The 17,500-nt window shown below is 36.4% G+C and overlaps 1 protein-coding gene across 1 annotated transcript in view; it reads right to left on the bottom strand.

Annotated features, from left to right (window-relative positions):
* LOC133550983 (Na(+)/H(+) exchanger beta-like) overlaps nucleotides 1-17,500 on the bottom strand; it is a 38,854-nt gene that overhangs the window by 4,549 nt on the left and 16,805 nt on the right. The window contains exons 3-9 of the mRNA XM_061897200.1: nucleotides 15,796-16,046; nucleotides 15,516-15,733; nucleotides 15,245-15,438; nucleotides 12,173-12,262; nucleotides 12,021-12,091; nucleotides 11,729-11,887; nucleotides 4,252-4,360 (exon numbers count right to left, since the gene is read on the bottom strand). Of these exons, the coding sequence (XP_061753184.1) occupies nucleotides 4,252-4,360; nucleotides 11,729-11,887; nucleotides 12,021-12,091; nucleotides 12,173-12,262; nucleotides 15,245-15,438; nucleotides 15,516-15,733; nucleotides 15,796-16,046 (1,092 nt within the window). The remainder of the gene's footprint in view (nucleotides 1-4,251; nucleotides 4,361-11,728; nucleotides 11,888-12,020; nucleotides 12,092-12,172; nucleotides 12,263-15,244; nucleotides 15,439-15,515; nucleotides 15,734-15,795; nucleotides 16,047-17,500) is intronic.

Here is a 17,500-nt window from a genome sequence, read left to right as displayed (position 1 = left end):
CTGATATGGAAGAGTATTACACGCTTACTCTGCCGAGCTCTAGACAGCACAGACACTCAATAACAGCACATTTTTGAATTATAGTTACAGGTTTGCAAAAAATATTATCAACCCAATTAGGTGAAATTACATAATCTCTCCCACGACACACCAGACTGGATCTCACGTCACACTAGCCGCGGCACAGTGGTTGAAAAACACAGCGATAAGTAATGAATAAATCCGCTGGTAATCACAGTGTTAAAAATAACGTTGAAAATATAAAACATTCTCATGCATTTAAATCCATCCATCCGTTTTCTACCGTTCCTGTTCAAGAAGTCGCATGAATGGTAAGAACTATTTTATTCATTAGTTTCAGAATAACAATGTTATTAAAAAGAAGAAGATACTTATTGTATTCTTAAAATGTTGGTCTTACTTAAAAATGTACACATTTATTTGTATTCAGTGTTAAAAATTATTATATGGCTCTCTCGGAAATACATTTTATAATATTTTGCTTTCATGGCTCTCTCAGCCTAAAAGGTTCCCGACCCCTGTGTTAGTGTTTGACTTCTTTAGTTCCTGGTTGCACTTCCTTGTTTGTTTTGTCACCATAGTTACGTATTAGTTTCACCTGCCACTTGTTCCGGACACACACCTGTTTTGTAATTACTGTCTTGATTTAAGCTGGCCTCCTTGGTTCATTCGGTCTGGCTTCGTAGTTTGTGTTTCACACAACGAGTGACGACTTTTTGTTCCCCAGTTCTGGACTTGCTGGCTTCCGCGCTAGGCCTTGTTATTCCTCTAGCTCCCATGCTAGCTCTTTTGTTTTGTCTTTTGTGCCTTGAACAAGTTTTCCTTTTTCATAGTCTGTTTTATCCTTAAATAAATCATTTACTCTTACCTTCACGCTGTGTTCGAGCCCGACTGCATCCTTAAGAGAACGACTCCGCAATCGCCACAGAAACACCAAATTCTTCCTTATTTGTCCGCCGTTTGCTATGCCGTCCACAAGTTTGCAGACATTCTTCGTGTATGTTTTACTTTGAAAAGTGTTTGCCCATTTTAAACTTTCATTCATGTTCCAACACATTTACCTCCGCACGGTAAGAGAATTACTAATTTTTGTTGGTAATTGAGAGATGACGAGAGATTATCATCACACTTCAACACGTCGAACATGTGAGTGCTGTCTATGCTAGGTCAGCGTTGTAAATTAAAACATGTTCTTAACTGCCTTATGAATAAATGTAAATACTTTTAAACTAGGAAGTGAATGTTTATATACTACATTACCCAGAAGGCTTAGTGCTAGGACTGGGATATATATAGACTATACTCGATATATCGCAGGTTTGTCTCTGTGCGATATAAAAAAAGACTATATCGTGATATTCGAGTATACGTTGTCACGCAGTTGCTTTTAGCTGCGGGCATTACACTACAGGCTCTTCTCACTCTTTCTTGTCTCTCCTTCTCACAGAGACATAAAACAAGCGCACCTTTTTATATACCTCACATATAAATGCACCCTTGTATGGCTTAATTTGCATGAACCACCACTAAATAGCAATGTCCTCGTTTAATAGGTTGTAATGGAAAACATACACCGTACATTTCGGACTATAAGACGCTACTTTTTTCCTACGCTTCGAATCCTGCGGCTTATAAAATGGATATATTCGCATAAAGTGAATAGTTTTCAGGAAAACGCACGCAAAGTCACTTAAATGGTGTGTCATTGGGTGTGCTATGGCGCCATCTTTTGAACGAGTTCGCTCACTGCAGGTGCTACTGGGTGAATGTGAATTCCTGCTGTTTAAAGCTTCGAACCGGAAGCAAAAGTGCCCGTTATGTCTTCTTAATCGTCCACGGCGTTTCTACCCCCATGGATTCGTCAGTCATCGCTCCAAGCCACGTTTGCAAGTTTTCCAATATAACTACAACCAATCTTACTCACTAAAACCTTCCAATGTGCGACGTCAAAAGGAGTGTTTCCATGTGTATTTTTCCCGTGCAATCGTAATGCAATCAAGCGAGCGTTGTTAGCATTAGCTGATATGCTAACACGTTTATGAGTGTCTTTGCTAGTATTATTACCCTCTAAGGCAGGGGTCGGCCACCTTTACCACTCAAAAGGCCATTTTGACCCGTTTCATTGTGAATTGTGAATTATATTTTATATAGCGCTTTTCTCTTGTGACTCAACATAAAATAAAGAAAACTATGGGACTCTTTTGAAATTTAAAATGAAATAACACAGCGTACAAAGTTTTTTTTTGCTTTGTGTTATGTATTAACCAGGGGTCTCAGACACGCGGCCCGCACCTTAATATGAAAATGTAATATTTGTGCGGCCCGCGAGTTTTATTTGAATGCCGCTTGACAACATCACATTTGCCAACCATCTCAATTTTTCCGGGAGACTACCGGGTTTCAGAGCAACCATTCTCTCGAGTGTCTGCTGGTTTTCACCCAAACAACATTAATAAGGGCGTGCTATGATGACAATGTGTTTAGCGCCCTCTACAACCATAACAAACAGCTTACCAGCCCATTCACATGTTTGAGGCTTCTGCAGACATACATAAGCGACTGCAAGGCATACTTGCTCAACAGCCATACAGGTCACACTGAGGGTTGTGATATAAACAACTTTAGCACTCTTACTAATATGCGCCACACTGTGAAACCACACCACACAAGAAGAAAAAACACATTTCGGAATAACATCCGCACTGTAACACAACATAAACACAACAGAACAAATACCCAGAATCTCATGTATCCCAAACTCTTCCGGGCTACATTATACACCCCCGCTACCACCAAACCCCGCCCACCTCAACCGACGCACGGAGGGGGGGGGTGGTAGTGGGGGTGTATAATGTAACCCGGAAGAGTTAGGGATGGATGGGATTCTGGGTATTTGTTCTGTTGTGTTTATGTTGTGTTACAGTGCGGATGTTCTCCCGAAATGTGTTTGTCATTTTTGTTTGGTGTGGGTTCACAGTGTGGCGCATATTAGTAAGAGTGTTAAAGATGTTTGTATAACAACCTTCAGTGTAACCTGTATTGCTGTTGAACAAGTATGCCTTGCAGTCGCTTATGCGTTGAGTCAGCAGCTACACACTAGATGTGGCGGGCCGGCACTCAGATAGCATAGTATTAAAGCGGACGCGACGACATGGTCGAGAGGACGTTCAAGGCATTGCAATCACGCCACGCCCTCAATATTGTTGTCCGGGTGAAAATCTGAGAATGTTATCCTGAGGAGATTTCTGGGAGAGGCACTGAAGTCCGGAAAAATGGGGGGGGGGGGGATCGGCAAGTATGCAGCTGAGCCACATCAGAGTGATCCAAGAGCCACATGCGGCTCTGGAGCCGCGGGTTGCCGACCCCTGTTCTAAGGCATTCTTTTAGCATTGTTCCGGTTTCACAAATTCCTCAGTAAAGTTTGTAAACAATTAAAGTGTATAAGTGAACATGAACAAAATCTTTCTATGTAGTGAACTCATTTTACGAGGTATACACAGTATCTGCGACTAATATTTCTTCATATATGGGGGAAAAAAATTCAAAAATTTAGTGGGTACTGCCTGTATAGTCCGGAAAATAGGGTATATTCTACCTACTCAGTGGCGTAATGGTCCTGAGATCGGTGGGGCGGCATAGCTCGGTTGGTAGAGCGGCCGTGCCAGCAACTTGAGGGTTGCAGGTTCGATTCCCTGCCGTTGGGTCCTTGGGCAAGACACTTTACCCACCTGCTCCCAGTGCCACCCACACTGGTTTAAATGTAACTTAGATATTGGGTTTCACTATGTAGAAGCGCTTTGAGTCACTAGAGAAAAGCGCTATATAAATATAATTCACAATTCACATCGGTAGGTTGTGAGTTCAAACCCCGTCCGAGTCATACCAAAGACTATAAAAATGGGACCCATTACCTCCCTGCTTGGCACTCAGCATCAAAGGTTGGAATTGGGGGTTAATTCACCAAAAATGATTCCCGGGCGTGGCACTGCTGCTGCCCACTGCTCCCCTCACCTCCCAGGGGGTGATCGAGGGGATGGGTCAAACACAGAGGACAAATTTCACCACACCTAATGTGTGTGTGACAGTCATTGGTACTCTAACTTTAATATATTCAATGACAAAATAGACTAATATCAAGTTATTTTGTCTAAGGACTAAATTTCCTTTAGAAGGGACACACGCAAAGTGTTTTTTTCTTAACGCGCCGATTTTGGCACATTTTTTTCCTACCCTCTGTCTGTTCTTCTGCATGTTGGATTGCAGCATCTTTCGCATTTCCTTCTCCCGACCTCTGGAGATGTTTGTCCTGCGTCTGGACGGCCCCTTGGGTTCCTCGCTCCTGAGGTGGACACATTAAAGCGCTCTTCAGAGAGGTCTGCTTTTTTTAGCTTGACATAACACAGCCTGTCCAGCAGAGGGCACTCATCCACAACAACAAAAAATAAGCACACACACTATAGCCCAGGCCTGGGCAATTATTTTTATTATGATTATTTTTTATATATTTGCCCAAATTTAGAGAAGAAAATGTGTCTCGCACAATAATGTCTGGGTGAGTGCTAAAAACGTTATGACATACCGCCCTTAAAAAAACGGAATGGAATTTTACATTTTTTTGACTGAATGAGACACCTAAAATGTACATGAAAATAAAGAATTGGGCAGTTACAATATTAACTAACTAAAGGAATAGAACTACCTCACAACAAACCTGAAAAGTCTAAAAGATTACTCTTCATTCACAATTGAAGTTAAAAAGTGGCTTTGGAGCAATCAAAGCTGCTCACACGGTCAATAAGGTGGGCACTATGTTTGACACATCAACTTAATGTGTTTTATTTATCCATTAGAGCATTTTTGTTGTAAATTGTGAGGTGTGTCTGATAAAATCATGCTTGTTTTTACAAATGACAGATGTGAACAAGAGCATGTATTGACTTTGTGTGATGATGTAAATGAGGTGTGGTTGTATTGTGTATTAAGAAGTCATTTTATGTTTTAGGTTGATTGGCAACACTAAATTGGCCCTAGTGTGTGAATGTGAGTGTGAATGTTGTCTGTCTATCTGTGTTGGCCCTGCGATGAGGTGGCAACTTGTCCAGGGTGTACCCCGCCTTCCGCCCGATTGTAGCTGAGATAGGCGCCAGCACCCCCCGCAACCCCGAAAGGGAATAAGCGGTAGAAAATGGATGGATGGATAGTCATTTTATGACTTTTCTTAATTTGATTATATGCTACGGTATGATTTTATTGCATGATTTTTGTATCCCTTTCATTTAGGTAGCCAGGGACTGCAGATTCACAGCCGAGTGTGAAGCGACCGGAATGAGAATCAGCACCTCCAAATCCGAGTCCATGGTTCTCTCCCGGAAAAGGGTGGAGTGCCATCTCCGGGTTGGGGAGGAGACCCTGCCCCAAGTGGAGGAGTTCAAGTACCTAGGAGTCTTGTTCACGAGTGGGGGAAGAGTGGATCGTGAGATTGACAGGCGGATCGGTGCGGCGTCTTCAGTAATGCGGACGTTGTATCGATCCGTTGTGGTGAAGAAGGAGCTGAGCCGGAAGGCAAAGCTTTCAATTTACCGGTCGATCTACGTTCCCATCCTCACCTATGGTCATGAGCTTTGGGTCATGACCGAAAGGATAAGATCACGGGTACAAGCGGCCGAAATGAGTTTCCTCCGCCGTGTGGCGGGGCTCTCCCTTAGAGATAGGGTGAGAAGCTCTGCCATCCGGGAGGAGCTCAAAGTAAAGCCGCTGCTCCTCCACATCGAGAGGAGCCAGATGAGGTGGTTCGGGCATCTGGTCAGGATGCCACCCGAACGCCTCCCGAGGGAGGTGTTTAGGGCACGTCCAACCGGTAGGAGGCCACGGGGAAGACCCAGGACACGTTGGGAAGACTATGTCTCCCGGCTGGCCTGGGAACGCCTCGGGATCCCCCGGGAAGAGCTAGACGAAGTGGCTGGGGAGAGGGAAGTCTGGGCTTCCCTGCTTAGGCTGCTGCCCCCGCGACCCGACCTCGGATAAGCGGAAGAAGATGGATGGATGGATGGATGGGACTGCAGATGGAATTTAGCTATTTAGCTACAGTATAATCTGGTACAGATTATACTTTAAACTCAATGTTTCTGTGCATTGTCCCTTCAAATAAATACTAAATTAAAAAAAATAAAAACTATGAACAATAAAACACTGAATATTGACAACATATGAACGTCAAAGGGTAAAAAATAAACCCACCTACAATCTGATATATCAGTAAGCTTTATAACTTTGTTGTAAAAAAAAAAATCGCTTCCACGTACGTCCCTGACACCCGTATTAACGAATTCCCGGATTTTCCATAATTCTTTCTTTTTTTTTGCACTTTCCCCGTTAAAAATTAAAGGGACATTTTTCCTGGTTGCACAATAACCACATTCATCCAAACTATTCCACTTTCAACTCATCCTGGACGTTCAAACTACCATTTTTCCACATTCAACAAATTTCCAGGAACTCACGTTTTTTTTTTGATAACCTATTTCCACTCTTAAGTTTGATTACTCTGACATTTTTCAACCTATTTAAACCGTTCCACCATCAAAACACGCCTCATATTCAGGACAAAATCCAAGTTGGTTAATGAACTAGAAAAATTCCCGGTTTTCCCCAAATTCCAGGAATTTCTCAATTAAAAACTGTTACTAATTCAACATTTCTTGACCGACTTAAACAATTCCAACACCAACCAATCCAGCTCATTCCTGCTCCTAATCATCAAAATTCCCACATTTCCAGGAAGTTCCCATTGAAAAAATGGGACATTTCTCCAAGTTGCACAATTCCCACATTCTTCAACCCATCCAAAGCATTCCTCCTTCAACACATTCAACTCATCCTGGACATTCAAACTACCATTTTTCCACATTCAATAAATTTCCAGGAATTCCTGTTTTTTTTGGTAACCTATTTCCACCCTTAAGTTCGACTACTCCTTTGACATTTTTCAACCCATTTCAAGCGTTCCACCATCAAAACATTCCTCATACTCAGGACAAAATCCAAGTTGGTTAACGAACTAGAAAAATTCAATTTTTTTCCCGAAATTCCTCAATTAAAAACTGTTACTAATTCAACATTTCTTGACCGATTTAAGTAATTCCAACACCAACCAATTCAGCTCATTCAGGACATTCATGGCTTCAATCATCAAAATTACCAAATTTCCAGGAAGTTCCCATTGAAAAAATAGGACATTTTTCCAAGTTGCACAATTCCCACATTCTTCAACCCATTCCCCTTTCAACACATTCAACTCATCCTGGACATTCTAACTACCATTTTTCCACATTCGACAAATTTCCAGGAATTCCCGTTTTTTTGGTAACCTATTTCCACCCTTAATTTCGACTAGTCTGACATTTTTCGAACCCATTTCAACCGTTCCACCATCAAAACACTCCTCACATTTAGGACAAAATCCAAGTTGGTTAACGAACTACAAAAATTATATTTTTTTCCCGAAATTCCTCAATTAAAAACTGTTACTAATTCAACATTTCTTGACCGATTTAAGTAATTCCAACACCAACCAATTCAGCTCATTCAGGACATTCATGGCTTCAATCATCAAAATTACCAAATTTCCAGGAAGTTCCCATTGAAAAAATAGGACATTTTTCCAAGTTGCACAATTCCCACATTCTTCAACCCATTCCCCTTTCAACACATTCAACTCATCCTGGACATTCTAACTACCATTTTTCCACATTCGACAAATTTCCAGGAATTCCCGTTTTTTTGGTAACCTATTTCCACCCTTAATTTCGACTAGTCTGACATTTTTCGAACCCATTTCAACCGTTCCACCATCAAAACACTCACATTTAGGACAAAATCCAAGTTGGTTAACGAAGTAGAAATATTCCCGGTTTTCCCGAAATTCCAGGAATTTCTCAATTAAAAAGTTACTAATTCAACATTTATTGACTGATTTGAAGAATTCCAACACCAACCAATTCAGCTTATCCAGGACATTCATGGTTTCAATCATCAAAATTCCCACATTTCCAGGAAGTTCCCATTGAAATGAATGGGGCATTTTTCCAAGTTGCACAATTCCCACATTCTTCAACACATTCAACTCATCCTGGACATTCTAACTACCATTTTTCCACATTCAACAAATTTCCAGGAACTCACGTTTTTTTTTTGATAACCTATTTCCACCCTTAAGTCTGATTACTCCTTTGACATTTTTCAACCTATTTAAACCGTTCCACCATCAAAACACGCCTCATATTCAGGACAAAATCCAAGTTGGTTAACGAACTAGAAAAATTCCCGGTTTTCCCCAAATTCCAGGAATTTCTCAATTAAAAACTGTTACTAATTCAACATTTCTTGACCGACTTAAACAATTCCAACACCAACCAATCCAGCTCACTCATGCTCCTAATCATCAAAATTCCCACATTTCCAGGAAGTTCCCATTGAAAAAATGGGACATTTCTCCAAGTTGCACAATTCCCACATTCTTCAACCCATTCAAAGCATTCCTCCTTCAACACATTCAACTCATCCTGGACATTCAAACTACCATTTTTCCACATTCAACAAATTTCCAGGAATTCCTGTTTTTTTTGGTAACCTATTTCCACCCTTAAGTTCGACTACTCCTTTGACATTTTTCAACCCATTTCAAGCGTTCCACCATCAAAACATTCCTCATACTCAGGACAAAATCCAAGTTGGTTAAAGAACTAGAAAAATTCAATTTTTTTTCCCGAAATTCCTCAATTAAAAACTGTTACTAATTCAACATTTCTTGACCGATTTAAGTAATTCCAACACCAACCAATTCAGCTCATTCAGGACATTCATGGCTTCAATCATCAAAATTCCCAAATTTCCAGGAGGTTCCCATTGAAAAAATGGGACATTTTTCCAAGTTGCACAATTCCCACATTCTTCAACCCATTCCCCTTTCAACACATTCAACTCATCCTGGACATTCAAACTACCATTTTTCCACATTCAACAAATTTCCAGGAATTCCTGTTTTTTTTGGTAACCTATTTCCACCCTTAAGTTCGACTACTCCTTTGACATTTTTCAACCCATTTCAAGCGTTCCACCATCAAAACATTCCTCATACTCAGGACAAAATCCAAGTTGGTTAACGAACTAGAAAAATTCTATTTTTTTCCCGAAATTCCTCAATTAAAAACTGTTACTAATTCAACATTTCTTGACCGATTTAAGTAATTCCAACACCAACCAATTCAGCTCATTCAGGACATTCATGGCTTCAATCATCAAAATTCCCAAATTTCCAGGAGGTTCCCATTGAAAAAATGGGACATTTTTCCAAGTTGCACAATTCCCACATTCTTCAACCCATTCCCCTTTCAACACATTTAACTCATCCTGGACATTCTAACTACCATTTTTCCACATTCGACAAATTTCCAGGAATTCCCGTTTTTTTGTTAACCTATTTCTACCCTTAATTTCGACTACTCTGACATTTTTCGAACCCATTTCAACCGTTCCACCATCAAAACACTCCTCACATTTAGGACAAAATCCAAGTTGGTTAAGGAACTAGAAAAATACAATTTTTTTCCCGAAATTCCTCAATTAAAAACTGTTACTAATTCAACATTTCTTGACCGATTTAAGTAATTCCAACACCAACCAATTCAGCTCATTCAGGACATTCATGGCTTCAATCATCAAAATTACCAAATTTCCAGGAAGTTCCCATTGAAAAAATGGGACATTTTTCCAAGTTGCACAATTCCCACATTCTTCAACCCATTCCCCTTTCAACACATTCAACTCATCCTGGACATTCTAACTACCATTTTTCCACATTCGACAAATTTCCAGGAATTCCCGTTTTTTTGGTAACCTATTTCCACCCTTAATTTCGACTAGTCTGACATTTTTCGAACCCATTTCAACCGTTCCACCATCAAAACACTCACATTTAGAACAAAATCCAAGTTGGTTAACGAAGTAGAAATATTCCCGGTTTTCCCGAAATTCCAGGAATTTCTCAATTAAAAAGTTACTAATTCAACATTTATTGACCAAATTGAAGAATTCCAACACCAACCAATTCAGCTCATTCAGGACATTCATGGTTTCAATCATCAAAATTCCCACATTTCCAGGAAGTTCCCATTGAAATGAATGGGACATTTTTCCAAGTTGCACAATTCCCACATTCTTCAACACATTCAACTCATCCTGGACATTCAAACTACCATTTTTCCACATTCAACAAATTTCCAGTAACTCACATTTTTTTTTTGATAACCTATTTCCACCCTTAAGTTTGATTACTCCTTTGACATTTTTCAACCCATTTAAACCGTTCCACCATCAAAACACGCCTCATATTCAGGACAAAATCCAAGTTGGTTAACGAACTAGAAAAATTCCCGGTTTTCCCCAAATTCCAGGAATTTCTCAATTAAAAACGGTTACTAATTCAACATTTCTTGACCGACTTAAACAATTCCAACACCAACCAATCCAGCTCATTCATGCTCCTAATCATCAAAATTCCCACATTTCCAGGAAGTTCCCATTGAAAAAATGGGACATTTCTCCAAGTTGCACAATTCCCACATTCTTCAACCCATTCAAAGCATTCCCCCTTCAACACATTCAACTCATCCTGGACATTCAAACTACCATTTTTCCACATTCAACAAATTTCCAGGAATTCCTGTTTTTTTTGGTAACCTATTTCCACCCTTAAGTTCGACTACTCCTTTGACATTTTTCAACCCATTTCAAGCGTTCCACCATCAAAACATTCCTCATACTCAGGACAAAATCCAAGTAGGTTAAGGAACCAGAAAAATTCAATTTTTTCCCCGAAATTCCTCAATTAAAAACTGTTACTAATTCAACATTTCTTGACCGATTTAAGTAATTCCAACACCAACCAATTCAGCTCATTCAGGACATTCATGCTCCTAATCATCAAAATTCCCAAATTTCCAGGAGGTTCCCATTGAAAAAATGGGACATTTTTCCAAGTTGCACAATTCCCACATTCTTCAACCCATTCCCCTTTCAACACATTTAACTCATCCTGGACATTCTAACTACCATTTTTCCACATTCGACAAATTTCCAGGAATTCCCGTTTTTTTGTTAACCTATTTCCACCCTTAATTTCGACTACTCTGACATTTTTCGAACCCATTTCAACCGTTCCACGATCAAAACACTCCTCACATTTAGGACAAAATCCAAGTTGGTTAACGAAGTAGAAATATTCCCGGTTTTCCCGAAATTCCAGGAATTTTTCAATTAAAAAGTTACTAATTCAACATTTATTGACCGATTTGAAGAATTCCAACACCAACCAATTCAGCTCATTCAGGACATTCATGGTTTCAATCATCAAAATTCCCACATTTCCAGGAAGTTCCCATTGAAATGAATGGGACATTTTTCCAAGTTGCACAATTCCCACATTCTTCAACACATTCAACTCATCCTGGAGATTCAAACTACCATTTTTCAACATTCAACAAATTTCCAGGAATTCCCGTTTTTTTTTTGGTAACCCATATCCACCCTTAATTTGGACTACTCCTTTGACATTTTTCAACCCATTTCAAACATTCCACTATCAAAACCTTCCTCATATTCAGGACAAAATCCACTTATTTGAGAACGACTGCCCCGCCCTGACACTTACGCCACAATCAAAGGCGGCCTGAAGGCGATGCCGCTCTCCACCATCATCATGGCCTCCTTCATCTCCATCTTGTTGTAGAAGGAGAGCAGCTGCGGCTCGCTGGAGCGATCGCCCGCAATCAGCCACTTCTTCATGTAGGCCTTGTTGAAGCGGCTCAGCCTGAGAGGGCCACAAAAATAAAATCCGCATTTAAAAACAAAACATTCAAGAGGTAATCAGTCCGTTGTTCAAGAGAAGATCTTAGAATCCAGCTTCTCCACGTCCGTGGTATTACGGTAATGACCAATCATACTTGTCTTTCCAGTGATGATGTCCGTAATGGCCGCAGACGCCCTCAATTCCCGAGAGGAGATGATCCAGGAACTAAAGACAGAAAGCGCGTGTACCGTCTGCTCTGTATTGTATATTACATTTTAACCAGTTCGGTGGTTCTTGTGACATCACCTGTGTGTGAATCTCCTCGTTAATGGAGCCGTCGCCTTCCTTCTTCTTCTTTACTTCCAGAAGCTCCACCAGAGGCCTGATGGTCATCCCCTGGTGGAGACAAAATACAACTGAGGCTTGGCATGTGTGCCTTTCACACTTGAACCGATACGGTGCCAATTCCTGGTACCCAGGAATCAATACCGGTATTAATATTCGGAGTAAAAATGTATTGTATAGTACAAATAATACATATACATATTTTGATAAATATTTATATTATGGTACAAATAATACATGTACATATTCTCTGTAGATATTATTGTTATAGTACAAATATTCAAAGATATTATAGTAATACATATATTTTAGTAAAAATAATACACATACAAATTCCAAGAAACTATTAATAAATACAAGTATTTTAGTACAAAAAATACAGATAAATATTCTAAATAAATATTAATTCAATAGTAAAAAATAAAATATAATAATATTCGGAGTAAAAATGTATTGTATAGTACAAATAACATATACATATTCTAATAAATATTTATATTGTAGTACAAATAATACATGTACATATTCTCAGTAGATATTATTATAGTACAAATATTATATGATATTATAGTAATACATATATTTTAACACAAATAATACACGTACAAATTCCAAGAAAATATTAATAAATACAAGTATTTTAGTACAAATAATACAGAAAAATATTCTTAGTAAATAATAATTCAATAGCACAAAATAAAATATAATATTCGGAGTAAAAATATATTGTACAGTACAAATAATACATATTCTAATAAATATTTATATTGTAGTACAAATAATACATGTATATATTCTCCGTAGGTATTATTGTTATGGTACAAATATTAAAAGATATTACAAATGATAAATAAATGATAAATGGGTTGTACTTGTATAGCGCTTTTCTACCTTCAAGGTACTCAAAGCGCTTTGACACTACTTCCACATTTACCCATTCACACACACATTCACACACTGATGGAGGGAGCTGCCATGCAAGGCGCCAACCAGCACCCATCAGGAGCAAGGGTGAAGTGTCTTGCTCAGGACACAACGGACGTGACGAGGTTGGTACTAGGTGGGATTTGAACCAGGGACCCTCGGGTTGCGCACGGCCACTCCTCCACTGCGCCACGCCGTCCCTATATAGTAATACATATATTTTAGTACAAATAATACACATACAAATTCCAATAAAATATTAATAAATACAAGTATTTTAGTACAAATAATACAGATAAATATTCTAAGTAAATATTAATGCAATAGTTCAACATAAAATATAATAATATTTGGAGTAAAAATGTATTGTATAGTACAAATAATACATGTACATATTCTCTGTAGATATTATTGTTATAGTACAAATATTAAAAGATATCATAGTATTACATATATTTTAGTATAAATAATACACATACAAATTCCAGGAAAATATTAATAAATACAAGTATTTTAGTACAAATAATACAGAAAAATATTCTTAGTAAATATTAATTCATTAGTACAAAATAAAATATAATAATATTCCGAGTAAAAATGTATTGTATAGTACAAATAATACATATATGTACATATTCTAATAAATATTTATATTTTAGTACAAATAATACATGTACATATTCTCCGTAGATATTATTGTTATAGTACAAATATTAAAAGATATCATAGTAATACAAATATTTTAGTACAAATAATACACATACAAATTCCAAGAAAATATTAATAAATACAAGTATTTCAGTACAAATAATACAGAAAAATATTCTTAGTAAATATTAATTCATTAGTACAAAATAAAATATAATATCATTCCGAGTAAAAATGTATTGTATAGTACAAATAATACATATACATATTCTCTGTAGATATTGTTTTAGTACAAATATTAAAATATATCATAGTAATACATATATTTTAGTACAAATAATACACATACAAATTCCAAGAAAATATTAATAAATACAAGTAATTTAGTACAAATAATACAGAAAAATATTCTTAGTAAATATTAATTCAATAGTACAAAATAAAATATAATAATATTCGGAGTAAAAATGTATTGTATAGTACAAATAATACATATACGTATTCTAATAAATATTTATATTGTAGTACAAATAATACATGTACATATTCTCTGTAGATATTGTTATAGTACAAATATTAAAAGATATAGTGATACATATATTTTAGTACAAATAATACACATACAAATTCCAAGAAAATATTCATAAATACAAGTATTTTAGTACAAATAATACAGAAAAATATTCTTAGTAAATATTAACTCATTAGTACAAAATTAAATATAATAATATTCCGAGTAAAAATGTATTGTATAGTACAAATAATACATATAAGTACATATTCTAGTAAATATTTATATTGTAATACAAATAATACATGTACATATTCTCAGTAGATATAGTTATAGTACAAATATTAAAATATATTATAGTAATACATATACTTTAGTACAAATAATACACATACAAATTCCAAGAAAATATTAATAAATACAAGTATCTTAGTACAAATAATACAGATAAATGTTCTAAGTAAATATTTATTCAATAGTACAAAATAAAATATAATAATATTCGGAGTAAAAATGTATTTTTTGGTACAAATAACACATATACATATTCTAATATTTATACTGTAGTGAAAATAATAATTGTACATATATTCAATAGATATTATTGTTATAGTACAAATATTATATGATATAATAGTAACACATTTTAGTACAAATAATACACATAAAAAATCTAAGAAAATATCACTGAATGAAAAATACATATAAATATTCCAAGTAAATATTCATTTAATAGTACAAAATAAAATATAATTACATTCTGAGGAAATATGTATTGTAAAGTACAAATAATACATATGAATATTCTCAGTATATAATCACATTACGGTAAGAAAATGTAATTGTTTCACATGATTGAAGAAATGTTAAGTATAAAAAAATATTTTTTGCATATCTTACAGAAACGGTGTGGTTTTCTGTAAAACCAAAAGGGGAGCGGGTCCTCTCACCTGAACAAAGACGGTGAAGAAGATGACGGTGATGATGGCGGTGAGGAACAAGTCCTTCATCTTGTTGGTCAGCAGGAAGCCCAGAGAGAAGGCGATGGCGCCTCGCAGGCCACCGTAGGCGACAATAAACTGCTCCTTCTTCGTCAGCTTGATGATGCGGAACTTGTTGATGACGAAGGTCAGGCCGATGACGCCTGGAACACAAGCGAGGACGGGGAGTTACACCTCTGAGGAGGCATCCGCCCAGACAACCCGGGTCGGTCTCCCTCACCCAGCACTCGGGAGACCAGGCACAGGACCACGGTGACGACCACGAAGGTCCAGTTCCAGGCGTGGGGCCCGGCCACGGTGGAAACGCCGAGGAAGATGAAGATGAGCGTTTCGCTCACGCTGCTCCACATCTTCATGAAGTACTTGACGGTGGTGTAGGACTTGTGCGAGATGTTGGCCTCCACGTACGGACGCATCACCACGCCGCACGCGATCAACCTTCAAAAACAACTTACTAAAAACGCCGCACGGCGTGAAGAAAGAAAAGAGTCAGCACTCACGACATGATGCCCGACAGGTGGAAGACCTCGGCCGACAGGTACGCCATGTAGCTGTAGAGGAACACGAAGAGGGGCTCGATGACGCGCGAGTGCGACGTGAAGCGGGACGTGAAGGCGCCCAGGACGCCGTAGATGGCGCCCACCATGATGCCCCCGCAGGACACCACAAAGAAGCACAGCACCCCAAGGAGGGCGTCGGCCACTGTCACCACGCCGGCGTGGGAAAACTCCTCAAACAGATGGTACAACACCTGCACGCAAAAACGGGGCACAACATCTTCAGCTTTAAACCGTGATCCCATCTACCATTCATTGGGGATTTGTTCCGGCGGAAAATCTAATTGTATCACATGATTATACAATATCATAGTACAAATAATACATAATAATATTGTAAGAAAATATTCATATTATAGTACAAATATATGTAAATATTGTCAGTAAATAATATTATAGTACAGATAATACATATTAATATTGTACGTAAATATTATAGTACAAATACATATAAATATTCTCAGTATATAACATTATAGTAAAAATAATACATACTAATATTCTAAGGAAATAATATGATTGTACAAATACATACAAATATTTAAGTACATATTAATAATATAGTACAAATACATATAAATATTTAAGTAGATATTAATATTAAATTAAAAATAATATACATACATATTCAAAGTAAATAATATTATAGTACAAATAATACATATAAATATTCTCAGTATATAATAGTATTATAGTACAAATAATACATATTGATATTCTAAGTAAATATTCTTATTAAAGTACAAATACTACATATAAATATTCTCACTATATAATAATATTATAGTAAAAATAATACACATTCATATTCTGAGTAAATATTCATACTATAGTACAAATAATACATCGGAATATTCTCAGTAAATAATATTATAGTACAAATAGTACATACTAATATTCTAAGGAAATAATATTATAGTGCAAATACACAAAATTATTTAAGTACATATTAATATTATAGTACAAATGTATAAAAATATTTAATTAGATATTAATATTTTAGTAAAAATAATATACATACATATTCAAAGTATGTTATATTACAGTACAAATAATACATATAAATATTCTCAGTATATAATAGCATTATAGTACAAATAATACATATTAATATTCTAAGTAAATATTCATATTATAGTACAAATAATACATATACATTTTCTCAGTAAAAAATATTATAGTACAAATAATACATATTAATATTCTAAGTAAATAACATTTTATTACAAATACATATTCTCAGTATATAATATCGTAGTACAAATATATATTAAAACTGTAAGTACATATTAATATTATAGTACAAATAAATATTCTCTGTAGATATCAATATTACAGTACAAATAATACATATACATTTTCTAAGTAAATAACATTATAGTACAAATATTAAGTATAAATATTCTCAGTATATAATATTATAGTACAAATAATACACATTAATATTCTGAGTATATATTCCAATTATTGTACAAATAATACATATAAGTAACATCAGTAGATATTATTATCAAAGTACAAATAATACATGTAAAATTCTTAGTATTTTTTTCCCATTATTTACAAAGTATACATACAAAGAAAATAAATAACAGAGAAGTACTTTAAAACCTGTAGTTACCAAAATGCCGCAGGCTCGATTCCCCAA

This window comes from Nerophis ophidion, linkage group LG04, assembly GCF_033978795.1.
Source record: "Nerophis ophidion isolate RoL-2023_Sa linkage group LG04, RoL_Noph_v1.0, whole genome shotgun sequence".
NCBI lineage: Eukaryota > Metazoa > Chordata > Actinopteri > Syngnathiformes > Syngnathidae > Nerophis > Nerophis ophidion.
Note: the sequence above shows the minus strand (reverse complement) of the source record. Positions and strands in the feature narration are given on the sequence as shown.